This window comes from Ahaetulla prasina, chromosome 1 (assembly GCF_028640845.1).
Source record: "Ahaetulla prasina isolate Xishuangbanna chromosome 1, ASM2864084v1, whole genome shotgun sequence".
In the NCBI taxonomy this organism is placed as follows: domain Eukaryota; kingdom Metazoa; phylum Chordata; class Lepidosauria; order Squamata; family Colubridae; genus Ahaetulla; species Ahaetulla prasina.
Genome location: NC_080539.1, coordinates 191006877 through 191020575, shown reverse-complemented (window position 1 = coordinate 191020575; position 13699 = coordinate 191006877). Strand labels below are relative to the sequence as shown.

At 37.3% G+C, this 13699-nt stretch overlaps 1 protein-coding gene across 2 annotated transcripts in view; it reads left to right on the top strand.

The window, feature by feature from the left end:
• Positions 1-13699, top strand: part of ATIC (5-aminoimidazole-4-carboxamide ribonucleotide formyltransferase/IMP cyclohydrolase) — a 97453-nt gene that overhangs the window by 26150 nt on the left and 57604 nt on the right. For both annotated transcript variants that reach the window (XR_009155438.1, XM_058186054.1), the window contains exons 4-7: positions 549-615; positions 2608-2696; positions 7164-7315; positions 7420-7576. Coding sequence is in view for 1 of the 2 variants with exons in the window: in XM_058186054.1 (XP_058042037.1) it covers positions 549-615; positions 2608-2696; positions 7164-7315; positions 7420-7576 (465 nt within the window). In the remaining variant the exon portion in view is untranslated. The remainder of the gene's footprint in view (positions 1-548; positions 616-2607; positions 2697-7163; positions 7316-7419; positions 7577-13699) is intronic.

Here is a 13699-nt window from a genome sequence, read left to right as displayed (position 1 = left end):
GAAGTCCAGGGGCATTTCAAGAATAGCGAGCTGGAGAAGGCTGATCTAAAACTGCTGTTATTCAGACAGCTAACTTGTATCCCAGCTACATCCATTCAGACTAGAAGCTGGAAAAGTGTCATAAAGGATTCTTCCATATGAATCCATTTTTCAGCACGATAGATGTGCATGACAGGAAAAGGCATTTTATCTGATACCTTATTTCACACATCAAAGGCTAAAAATAATCTATAGAATGACTTAAAATAGTGTGCATTGCATTGTTTCTCAGATAACATTTTTAATATATATATACTTGGTGTGTTTCAAGCAATTATTGGGATGGCTAGGGTTAAAAGAAAAGAAGCTAGCTTGCTTTCAAGAGTAAAACCTTTACAAGAGAATGTGATGGTACTCTTTTTTTTCTCATACACCAACTGTTTTGTATTATTTTTTAGTATAAGTCCTGCTCCTATTCTCCATTGGCCATCTTTAGCAAGGACTTGAAGGGATTGGGCTGTCTTACCCAATCTGAGCCTCTCTTTTTGTTTTCCTCACACAAAAACTAGGCATCCTGGCTCGTGACATTCCACAAGATAAAGCTGACATGGAAAAATTGGATTTCAGCTTTGTAAGGTAAAAAGGGTAGTTGGGGGTTAATAAATAATTATGAAGTCAACCTTTGATATCAAAGTACCGCTCTTCTCTCTTTGTGAATGCACATTTTCAGGATTGATGGGGTTTTTTGTGAAAGTTTGGAGGGATTTGTAATCGTGCAAGAGATTGTCAAATATTGACTTCATTTACTTTAAAGCATTGGCAAATATACCCTTTTGAGATTTACCTAGCTTTATTTGAATTTCAACGTGTAAGTCAACTTCAGACGTAAGAGGACAAAGTGTCAGGGCCAGTCTTTGATGCTGAGATTTTGCTCTGCCACTTTCCTTAGTCTGCCATTACATAACTTTTACCCTTTTCTTTAATCAAATATTGTTGGAGTCACAAGTATTCCAAGAAACATATGCAAATAAAATGTTTGGTTTTATTTATTTATTAAATGTTTATGTACCCATCTCACTAATAACAGCAACTCTGGCTGGTTTTCGATATAATGAAAAGTAAAAAGTGTAAAGAATGCAATTAAAATTAAGAGAATTAAATAGAATTAAATAGAAAAACTAAATAACCAAGATGATGGGTAGTCTCAGGCTGGGGATTTTCTCTACCTTGTTAGCTACCACAACATAGTAAGCCAAGCCTAGCTTTCAGGCCCTTCCAGAAGGCCAGGAGTTTGGCGACTTATAACTCAAGGCAGTCATGGTGAAAGTAAAAGTTAGAGTATGACTTTTCTAACCTTTCAATATTTTCAATATTCTGAAAAACCTTTTTCAATATTCAAAGTCAAATTCATTTCCAGCCAAAAGGCTCAAAAGGCTTTTTAATAGGATTAAGCCCCTTAATGCTGATGAATGAATAAGATCCTATTTGGAAGTGCGCTGTATCTGAGAAATTATCATTACTGAGACTTTTCCCTCTATATTTTCCCTAGTTCACAAACATTCTAGAAACAGCATATACCGTATATACTCGAATATAAGCCGATCCGAGTATAAGCCGAGGTCCCCAATTTTACCCCAAAAACTGGGGTAAACTGGGGACTCGAGTATAAGCCGAGGGTGAGAAATGAGGCACCTACCGGTTGGGGAAACCCTCCCTCCCTCAGCTGAGAAGGCTGGCGGCTCCCCTGCCCCGCCCTCTCACTGCACCGGCAGGGCTTCCCCGCGCCGTCCGGTAAAATGTGAAAAAAACAAAAAAAAACAAAACTCGAGTATAAGCCGTATATACTCGAGTATAAGCCGAGGGGCTTAAAAAAAAACAAAACTCGAGTATAAGCCGTATAGACCCGAGTATAAGCCGAGGGGACGTTTTTCAGCACAAAAAACGTGCTGAAAAACTCGGCTTATACTCGAGTATATACGGTAATTGATGAAGGACCACAGAAGTGTGCTCTTATATTGGTTTATTGTAGTGCTCTTCCTTTAGCCATACTTGATAGGGCCTCCGGTGGCTCAACAGACTAAGTCTGTCTGTTATTAACACAGCTGCTTGCAATTACTGCAAGTTCAAGTCCCACCAGGCCCAAGGTCGACTCAGCCTTCCGTCCTTTATAAGGTAGGTAAAATGAGGACCCAGATTGTTGGGGGCAATAAGTTGACTTTGTATATAATATACAAAAGGATGAAGACTTGCTTAACACATATATATATATATATATACACATATATATATGTAAGTCTTTGGTTATTCGGGTTTTCCTCAGAAAATATATATATAAACTATATAGTATATATATATATATATATATATATATATATATATATATATATATATATATATATAAACTATAGGAAGATCACCAGAGCACCAAACTGCCTTAAAGTAATTCTTATGTGATGATTCAGGAAAGTCTAATTAACATGAGACTCTTCATTGGCCTCAACAGGGATAAAATAACAGTTGTATTACATTGAGACATGATAAAAAAATACTGCATTGGCAGAGAGTCATGCAAATGACACTTCTGTCTTTTGAATTTAATTTAAAGTTACTCCATGCTTCTTTTTCTAGAATTGTAGTTTGTAATCTCTACCCATTTGTCAAAACGGTGGCCTCCCCAAATGTCACTATTCAAGAAGCTGTTGAACAGATCGATATTGGTAAGTCAGTATGGACCATATATTGCAAACACATTGCTTTGAGTCAGTACTTTGGGGATACCATCACCTTTTAAGTGAAAGCAGTCTTCACATATTGTGTTCATATATACTTTCTTCCATTGACCTTCCCATTTTGTTGCATGATACTCTGCTAAGGAAAGATTTGGAATTATTAAGTTGGATGGGGCCATGTAGGCCACTGAGTCTAGCTTCTGTACATTGATGCTCTGCTCAAATCATAGCATCCCCAATACATGGCTTCATTAAAGTAAAATGGTTCTGCTACTTTTGCTGTTAGAATTGTTTTCTAGCATTTAATTGGAATCTGCCTTCTTGGAACTTAAATCCATAATTTTGCATCCTGTAGTGTGGAGCAGAAATTTGGTATTACCCAAGTATTTGAAGAGCACTGTCATGTCCCTCCTCGCCCTTCTCTTCTCAGGGCTAAACCTTCCTGGTTCTTCCAGTCTGTCCTCATTAGCTCTTGAGCCTCTTTTTCTTGATTTGATGATAGGAGATTTAAATTCATTCAGAGTCAAGAGATAGTCAGTGGTCATATGTCAATCCTACTATTGCACCTTTCTCTTTTCCTGGTAAAATGGATAGAAGTGAACAAAAATAAAGTTAAAAAGTGCTAACTTTTCTTCATTACCTGAAAAAATTTACTATATTCAGCTCCTTTCCTCATTAATTTCTGCCTACTTATTTTTCTTGAAATTCACTTTGTTAATATCCAAGATACCTGTTTACATTCAGTTTTGTTTGAAATCTGGATGAAGATTTCATTCAAAAACTAAGCATTACACAATATCTCTCTCCAATATTTTTCTTCCTGGTACTTTCCTAATGGTTGGTAAGAACTGAAGGGTAGCTAAACCTCTCGTGCCTTCTTCCATCTTATGAAAGAGAAAGTTATCAGCAGCTTTCCTGAAAGAAACACATTGCAGGTTGTCTTCTAAAATATGTTGCGGAAATTAAAATCATTACTACTTTGAATGTTTTTCAAATATATGCTGATAGTAAATTATTGCAACAACAATATGAACTCCAATGGTGAAAAATATCTTTGTATCTCAATTTTGGTTTTTATTTTTCATCATTTGCTTGGGTATCATAGAGAGTTGTTTTCTTCTTACTTTGATCTGATAAATCCTCTCTCATTTGCTGAAGTGTGATCATTCCTTTGACTTTTTCAATAACTTCTACAAGCTTGCACGTGGTACAAATGTATGCCATGTTGTTTCATGCAGGAACTGATTTGTCCTACAAGCATTGTAGGCATGATGATAGATTCCCATATCTTCACAGTTGTTATTTCAGATTCCACTAGTAGAAGGATTTTGTTTGTTCTTGTTCCCCTATACAGTTAAATTAGAGGAAAATGCCTTCAGGAATTTTGGCAAACTTCAGTTAGTACACCCCTGTTTGCTTGGTAAGTTATTGTAGTATGGAGATGTATTAAATAGAGAAATAAATATATACATTGATCTGATTTGGATTTAATAGAAATAAACTATCTGTGAAGACTTGATTGTGGCAGATTACTTGGTATGAAATGTATTGAATCATGGTTTTCACTGGATCAGATTTTGTGAGATAAAATTTGTTTTTAAAAGGATATTTTTGAAATAGTTGCTTATATTGATAGAATTGGGTTTGTCTGAAGTCTTTCCAAAATTTGAGTTTTCTGAGTCTAAGTATTCATATTCTGAACCATAATAACATGGTTCAGATATCAATCAATCAGTGAGTGATATTTGTGTTCCAGTACCATTCTTTCCTCTCTTCATCTTCTTATTGATATGTTTAGGCCTCAGTTCCACTGAGATGGTCAACTTGTGATTGGTATATGTGTATATATACCAATATATAGTGGAAGTTAATGTGTAAGTAATCCCCCCCCCCCAAAAAAAAAATTATATGTGCACATTTTTTGCAAATCAAAAATTTAATGAAAGAACATTTAAGCATGACTTCATAGTATTGCACAAACATTGATTTTAGTGGGAGGCAGGGAAAACTTTACCACATTTTTCTTTGTTAGAGAAAGGAGGCAGTCACAACTTTCTTTCCTTGTGCTTCAGTTTGATAGAAAGGGATTCAAACACATCTTCATAGTTCTTTGTCCTGTTTTCTCCACTCAGCCATGGATCAATCAATCCTGTCGTGTTTGTATTCTTTTTCAACATTCTGAGGTCTCTAATGGCTTGACACAGTTCCAATCTAGTAGCTTTGCTGTTGGCTTTCTTTCTCTTCTGTCCTCTTCCTGGGACATCTGTGATGACCATAGCTGCATTTGGTCAGGATGTTCTGGCATTGACATGGCTTACTTTTGAAATGCTGCTCGCTCTTATGAGAAGGCAGAATTCCTTGATCCCCATGAATGAAAGTATAACACAGACAAAATGATTTCTCTGGAAACCATGAAACAAATATTCATGGTAGACATTTTACAAACGTTATTAGCATTATTTTAAAAAGACAATTCAGAAATAGTTACAGATATATTGTGTGGGTTCTACTAGAAATGCATTCTTCTGAATTATTGGGAGGTTGACTGCAATACAGTTAGTCTTAGTTTTGTGTTTAATGACTGTTCAAAATTACAACAGTCTCAAGAGACGGTGCTTTATGGTCTGTAAACACTTCTGGCCATCTTAAAATGTCATATTAGCCACTTCACAATTACATGGCCACATTTTTGGTGTTTGATAACCTGTTTTCACTTACGACTGGTTGTCAAGTGCTCCATTATTTACCACTTGCAAGCTTCTCTAGAAAATCAGTGAGGAAACTGGCAGAGAAGGTTGCAAGCCACTGCCATTTGCCAAGAGAACTGCTAGACCCCTCCATTGAGCTGCAGAAAAGGGGCTTGAATCTGAGCCTCTTTTTTGCATTACAGCAGTGGCATTCTCTTCCATACACAAAGGAGTGTTCAGCTCCTCTGAAGCTTTCTAGCTGTCAGGGTTCCAAGTAACATCCCCAACGAAAGAAGATTCCATGCCTAGAAGTTCCTCAAAGTTCTATTCTATTAGAGATGTCATATTGGCACAGCTGGGAAAACTCGAAACTGAAAGCTTCCAGGTTTTCCCCACCCAAAAGAAAGTCCAAGTCCCTTCCCCTGCACCCACATGTCCATCACATGGTCCAATCAATGAACCGTCCCAACTGGAGATGCCTCCCAGTCACGCCACTCCAGGTGCAGTGCTGAATTATTTATTTATTTATTTATTATTTAAATTTGTATACCGCCCTTCTCCCGGAGGACTCAGGGCGGTTCACAGCCAAGTAAAAATACAATACTATAAATACAAATTAAAATACAATTAAAAAACTTATTAAAATTGGCCAGAATTAAAATTTAGAGCTAAAACCCATTAAAACCCATTAAAACACTAACCCAGTCCAGCGCAGATGAATAAGTAAGTTTTAAGCTCGCGGCGAAAGGTTCGGAGGTCCGGAAGTTGACGAATGTCCTTGTCTCTCAGAGAAAATAATGTTGTTATGGCTAGATATCTCCCTAACTCCATACAATCCCTCCTCCCAGTTTCCCGCAGCACTAAATGTGGCAGCATGAAGATCCAAATAAAAGATGACTTACAGGGCTGACACTAGTCTTCTTTCCAGTGAATACCACTGTTCTCAAAGCTACAAAGAAAGATGACATCCTCTAGTTTTCTTGGGATCCTAGAAAGCTAGGATAACTAGCCTTTAGAATGATCGTCTTCGCTAGTTTTCTAGACTTCCTAGGCTGGGAAGACTAGCAAATGTGATCATTCTCCTGATATTTTGGAAGGCCCCTTCTCCAAATCACACATTCATAAAAGGAGCCTTCCAAGATTGCGAGAATGGGGCTTGGCTGGAGAAAAAGCAAAGGTAAGTGGTCCTAGCATGTTGGGGTGGCGAGAGGACCCAGCTCTGCCAGACATGGTAGAGCAGGCAGAGAGCCCTCTCCCTGGTGCTTACTTTAGCAACTTGCGCAATTGCTTAATACAGCAACTGGGAGAACTGGGATTGCAGCTGTTTAGTAAAGCGGTCATGTGTCATTTTACTTAACTGCTTCCTACAATGTTTGAAATTCTGATCCTGTTGTGGACGGAAGTTGAGGACTATGTAGGTCTTTGGTTATTCGGGTTCTCTCCCGCGTAAAATTGGAAGTGTCTTGGCGACGTTTCGACGAAGTCTCATTCGTCATCTTCAGGCTTCAGCTTTGTGCTTCTTGCTCCCAGAAGCACGAAGCTGAAGCCTGAAGATGACGAATGAGACTTCGTCGAAACGTCGCCAAGACACTTCTAATTTTACGCGGGAGAGAACCCGAATAACCAAAGACCTACATACAAACACCTGCAAAAACCTCAGAAAACAAGTTGAGGACTATTTGTACTTGAGCTATAAATTGTAGGTGTGAAAGGTTGTGTGCTATAAATGCTGAATATGATATTTTCTGTGCTTCCATTTTTATCATAGGAGGTGTTGCTTTACTGAGAGCTGCAGCAAAGAATCATGCCCGGGTGACAGTTGTTTGTGATCCTGGGGATTATACTAATATAGCAAAAGAAATGAAAAATGTCTCTGATAATGATACCAGTTTGGAAATTCGGCGTCAGTTGGCTTTAAAGGTAAAGTGTACTTATGACAACCTATATAATGTGCCTGTTACACAGAGAATTTTCATATTTTCATTATTTTGATGACAGCTGCATCTCTCTCACACTTTTTGTAGGCCTTTACTCACACTTCTCAATATGATGCAGCAATTTCTGACTACTTTAGGAAAGAGTACAGCAAAGGAGTATCTCAACTTCCACTGAGATATGGCATGAATCCCCATCAAACTCCTGCTCAACTCTATACTTCAAGGCCTCAACTTCCTCTCTCAGGTAAGAGGCATTCAGAATCTACTTTGAAGGCACTCCAGCAGGATCATTAATAAATAGCAATATTGTTCAAAATATTATGTTGCTGTAGCCGTAACAGTAATTTTATCAGGTAGGTCAAACCCATTATTTTCATTTTCCTAATAGCTTAAGCTTAAAACTGCCTATGTTTTTGAGTTTAAATCTCCAGCACCTGATGGGTAAGTGCTATAGCATATTGATGGTCTGGCTAAAGTTTGGTATGTGAAGAACAGAACAAGTGCCCAGAGGACCCCCATTTTCAAAAGGGCAGGGGATAGAAGAATTCCAGGAGCTAAAGACCAGTCTGACATCAGTAACTGGGAGGATTTTAGAGCAGATCATAAAGCACTCAGCCTGTAAGCACCTTCAAAACAATGAGATTATGAGATAAAGCAAAGCATCTGACAGAATTCTCCATAATATTCTGATGAGCAAGTTAGTGACATGTATGCTGAATTGTAGATGTTACATAGCTGAGTAGAAAATTGTACTCAAGAAAGGCTTATTTGTCAAGCTAATGTGAAATATCAAATGCAGAGCTACAAAGTTCAGTCTTGGACCTTGTGCCCTTTGATAATTATTAACAACATAGATGAGGACATTGAGAGAAGTTTATCAGATTTACAGATGATCTCAAATTAATTGGGATAACTAGTGCCCTAAAAAAAAATTCAAGTAATCTTGAGATGTTAGAAAAACGAAGTAAGAAAATGAAATTTAAGAGAGGCAAACAGAGGTTTTCACTTAGGAAAAAAAATCAGATGCACTGGCATAGAATAGGGGATAGCTGCATGGCGTTTTCTGGCGGGTTTTTTTCTCAATTCTCTGAAGCAATTTGCAGAAAAGTTGGAGGAGGGCGCGCAGCTTTGTTGAATGTGGCCTTCCCACGGCTCTCATCCACTGCATAGGGCAATGGGACACGCAGGTGGTAGGCAGCAGGGCGCTGCGAGTCCAGCTGGAGTTCCTGGCCACAGGTCTCCAACTGGGCCTGGGTGGCAGAGCTGAGCAATGGCAGTTCAATGGTCATTCTCTCCACTCATGGGGGATCAGGCTAGGCGCCAAGTCCCGGCTGTTGCGATATCCTTGAAGGTCCACGTAGGAGCGGTGACGGAGACTCCACCGCAGAGTGGTGGCAGGTGGGGCTGGCTTAGGCAAAGGGGAGTCTCGGAGCTTCGTACTGCGGGCTGGGTGGCGGATAGACGTAGGGCAAAGGGAAAAGCGGCAAGGGGGAATTGTCTGGTTATCCAGCCTCTTCTGGGGACAGTCGAACTCTTGCAGCTAGCGGCGTCCAGAGCAGCGTGGCCTGCGGGATGCCCTTATACTTGATTTGGTTGAGGGGGACGGCGTTGGTGTGGTCCAGTTGCGGTGAGAACTTTCACCAGGCGGCGGAATTTGATATTTCAGGCTACCCAATCTGGGCTGCAAAAATTTGAACTGCTGAAATCTTTTTTTTTTTTTTTAATTGAAAAAGTTTTAAAACAACAATTAAATTTTTCCCCCTCCCCCACCTTCCCCCCTCCCACCCCCTCCCACCCCCCGACTTCCCGGAGCAAACACAAGGTATAGTTCATTAAACAAACAGTCATACATTAAATTTTTAAAATCTAACACAATTATAATCCTTCTCTCCACATAACCTGACTTCTTCCATTAAAGTCAAAAACAACTTCCTTCATTCAAAGGCAATCCGAAATTTCTTAATCTGATAAACAAAGATAATTGTAATTTTTCCCAAGTATTCATTTCCTTCTGAATTTTTTTCCATAACACATCATAATTATTCTTACACAATTTTACATTTGATGAGGTAAGAAAGACTCCTAAATATTTAACTTTTTTTACAATTTCAAATCCTGTTATTTCCTCTAGTTTTTCTTTCTGGTTCTTAACCATATTTTTGGTTAACACTTTTGTTTTATTTTGATTCACTCTAAACCCTGAGACCCTTCCATATTGATTAATTACTTCCAACAAATATACACTCGATTTTATAGGCTGAGTCAACATAACAACCAAATCATCTGCAAATGCTCTAACTTTATATTCATGTCTTCTAATTCTAATACCCTTTATCTCCCTTAACTCTCTTATCTTATCCAATAAAGGTTCCAAAGACAAAATAAACAATAAAGGTGATAAAGGACACCCCGTCTTGTTCCTTTCGCAATTTTAAAACTATCTGTCAAACTACCATTAATTATTATCTGAGCTGTTTGCTCTCCATAAATTGCCCTAAGTATTCGTATAAAACCATTTCCAAATTGCATTTTGTCTGTTAATTTAAATAAAAATTCCCAATGCAAACGATCAAAAGCTTTCTCTGCATCCAAGAATATAAACACTGCTGGAATCTGATTTTTCTTTTCCAAATATTCCAATAAATTCACTATCTGCCTAACGTTATTCCTCATTTGTCTCCCTTTTATAAAACCAGACTGGTCAGTATGAATCCTTTGTTGTACAATTTCCATTAACCTATTTGCCATTATTTTCGCAAAAATCTTATAATCATTATTCAAGAGTGAAATCGGTCTATAATTCCCAGGCTTAGTACAATCCTGATCCTCTTTTGGTATCAATGAAATAAAAGTAGTCCTCCATGATGGTGGCACTCCTCCTCCCATCAATATCTGATTAAATAACTCCATAAGTGGACCAACTATCTCATCCTGTAACTTTTTATAATATATTGCTGTAAGTCCATCTGTGCCCGGGGATTTCCCTATTTTTAATTGCTTTATTACCAAAATGATTTCCTCAGAAGTTATAGGCCGATTCAACTCTTCCCTTTGTTCATTAGTTAAACCTTTAACCTTATATTCTTTCAAATATTTATCAATATCCATATTCAATATTGTATCTCTGGCATATAAATTTGTATAATATTCCAAGAAAGCTTTTTTAATTTTATCCTGTTGAAATCGCACTTTACCCTTGTATTCAGTTCTTTCAATAGTACATGCTTTCTGTCTTTTCCTTAACATGTAAGCCAACCATCTCCCTGATTTATTGGCATTACAAAAAGTATTATGTTTAGCATATTGTATATTGGTTGCCACCTGATCTGCCATTAACATATTAAATTGACTCTGTAATATCTTTATCGCCTCAATAGTTTTTAAATCATGCGGATTATATACCAATAATTGTTGTTTCCTCTGAATTTCCTCTTCTAAATCCCTACGCTGTTTTTGTAGTTTTCTCCTCTGTCTACAATTAATATATATCAAATTTCCTCTCATAAAGGCCTTGCTTGCGTCCCACACTATTTCTATCGAAGTTCCCTTACCCAAATTATAATCAAAAAATTCTTTCATTTGTTTTTTACATTGATTTACATTATCCTCATATCTAAACAAATTTTCATTTATTCTCCATGATCTTCTTCCACCTTCATATTGCAACTCCATCCATACCGGACTATGATCAGTTAAACACCTTGGAAATATCTTTGTTTTCCTAACCCTAGAAAGCAAATCATTGGTAATTAATATAAAATCAATACGTGAAAAAGATTGATGCCTATCCGAAAAATAAGTATAATCTCTATCATCAAAATTCTGCCTTCTCCATATATCTTTCAACTCAAAATCTTCCATCAAATCAAAAAAAGATTTAGGCAGTTTTGCATGCATAGGAATTTTCTTAGAAAGAGTTCTTTTATCTTTTCTAATGTCCATTACACCATTCCAATCCCCTAATATAATAAATGTTTTATAGTCCCAAAGAGTCAATTTTTCATGTAACAGTTTATAAAATTTTTCTTGTTGTTGATTAGGTGCATATATGCCAATCACAAGTATCTTTCTTCCTTCTAAAATCAATTCAACAGCAATATATCTTCCTTGAATGTCCGTTTCAATTAATTTAGGTGATATATTTTTCTTCAAATATATAACTATACCATTTTTCTTATTCGGAGCAGAAGAAATAAAATGTTTACCTAATTTCGAATTAATCAAATATTTCTGATCTGATAATTTTATATGTGTCTCTTGCAAACATATCACATCATTTTTAAATTGTTTCAAATAATGGAATATTTTTCTTCTTTTCTGTGCTGAATTTAAACCATTAACATTCCATGTCAAATATTTATTTGCCATCACTGGCCTCTTGAAGCTCCTGAGCGATTAGCTGAAGACTCTTACTCTTCGGCTTGGCTCCTCCCACAGCTTCAGTAATAGAATCCTGTTCCTGTCTTTGAAATCGTTCTTCTATCTCCTTACGCCTAATAGCTCCCCTTGTCACTCTTTGTTCTTGAGGTTGTTCTTGAGGTACTGACATCACAGGTGCAGTTTCAACTTCCCCACTCTGTTTCTCTTGAAGACTTTTATCCACTGTTTCTACATCCACTTTAAATACATTAAAAAGAAAATCTTTTGCTTTCAACTCAGTATCAATTCGATATCTCCTGCCTTGAAAAAATACTGTTAAACCAATTGGAACCTCCCATCTATATTGAATCTGATGCTTCTTAAGCTCTTGTGTAAAAAACCTAAAATCCCTTCTATCCTTTAACATTTTAGCAGGGATCTCTTTCAAAACCAACACCTCCTGTTCTACTATTTGCAATTTCTTTTGATATGTAGCTTGCAAAATCTGATTTCTTATTGTAGAAGTCAAAAAATAAATTACAATGTCTCTTGGTAGCTTTTTCTGCCTCGCTACCCAAGAATTAACCCTATATACCTTATCAATTTGAAAATCAACTTCTCGAGGGTCCATTCCTAACATTTCAGCTAGGGCTTCTGATATAACTTTTTAAAGATCTTCCTCCTTCCGGTCTTGAAGACCCCTAATTCTCAAAGCCTTCTCCAACGCTCTATATTGCAATACCACCACATGGTCCTCATTTTTATCCACTTTATTTTGGAGCTCTCCAACTTTATTATCCAAATACTGATTTGCTTGACTAATTACTTCCACTTTATCCTCCATTACTTCCAAATTTTTTGCCAAACCTTGAAAAACCATCAATAAATCTTCTCTAATTTTTTTATTAGTCTCTTTAATTTCTTCCCTAAGTTGATCCTTCACACCATAAATATTATTCATAATTTCTTTAAATCGCTCTTCAGAAACTCTGTTCTGTTCCTTTAACATATCTTCCAAGTTAGTTTCAGACCCCCTTCTCGTCATGGGAGCTTTTGGTGGCTTAGAAGCCATTTTAATTTAAATAAAGTCTCTAATTAGAATTGTAAAATCTCAAAGTCTCAAAAAGTCTCAAATTAAAGTTGTAAAATAAAAACTTTCACCTTGCTTCCTATGGAGAGCTTCTATTCAGCCAAAATCCACAAGGACGAACTTCCTTTCTCTCACAATCAGTCTCCAATCCACTTCCTCTCAGACGCCATTTCTTCCTTCACCAAGTTAAAGTGAAAAAAAGTTTTCCCCTTTCTTTAAAAAGAAGTAGAAGTCAGCTCTCTTCTTGCTTCCCCAATAATTGATCACTTGTATTTGTCCCGTCTGCTTTTAGTTATTCAAAACGGAATCAATGGAGCAGAGGTGGGCGTCTCCTCTTGTCCTGCCTAATTAGGAGGATCGAGCCGAGTCTGGAGTACAGCTGGATTAAGCAGGCACCCCTCCGAGACTCTGCATAAGAAAGCAGAGCCCCTGGGGCAATCTTCTGCTATCCAGCAACTCTTCGCTATTTCTCTTTCACCAGAGAAAAGCTTTGAAGCTGGCTAACAGCTGTTCTACGCTGTTTCACCAGCTTTTACAGAATCTCAGTTCGGGACGCCATTCCAGATGTCCTCCGGGGAGACGGAGCCACCGGAAGTCCTGAACTGCTGAAATCTTTATGTACTTCCTTCTGTGGGTCACTGGACTTTGAAAGCACAGCTAGTGCAACCCTTGTGTTTTATTGTTTTTAAATAACCTGCAGGTTCTCCAAATATTTCTGAACTCCACTCCCTGTCAAATCCAACCAGCATTGATAGAGATAAGCAAACTAGGAACTGCCTTTTTACATAATTAATATTAACCAGTTAAATATTAATTGATCTTAATTGTGAATAGCAATCATATTAATTAAATCAATTTGGCACAAGATTTACACACATTTTAAAAAACAAGAAAAAAAGAATACTGCCTCTTGCCTAC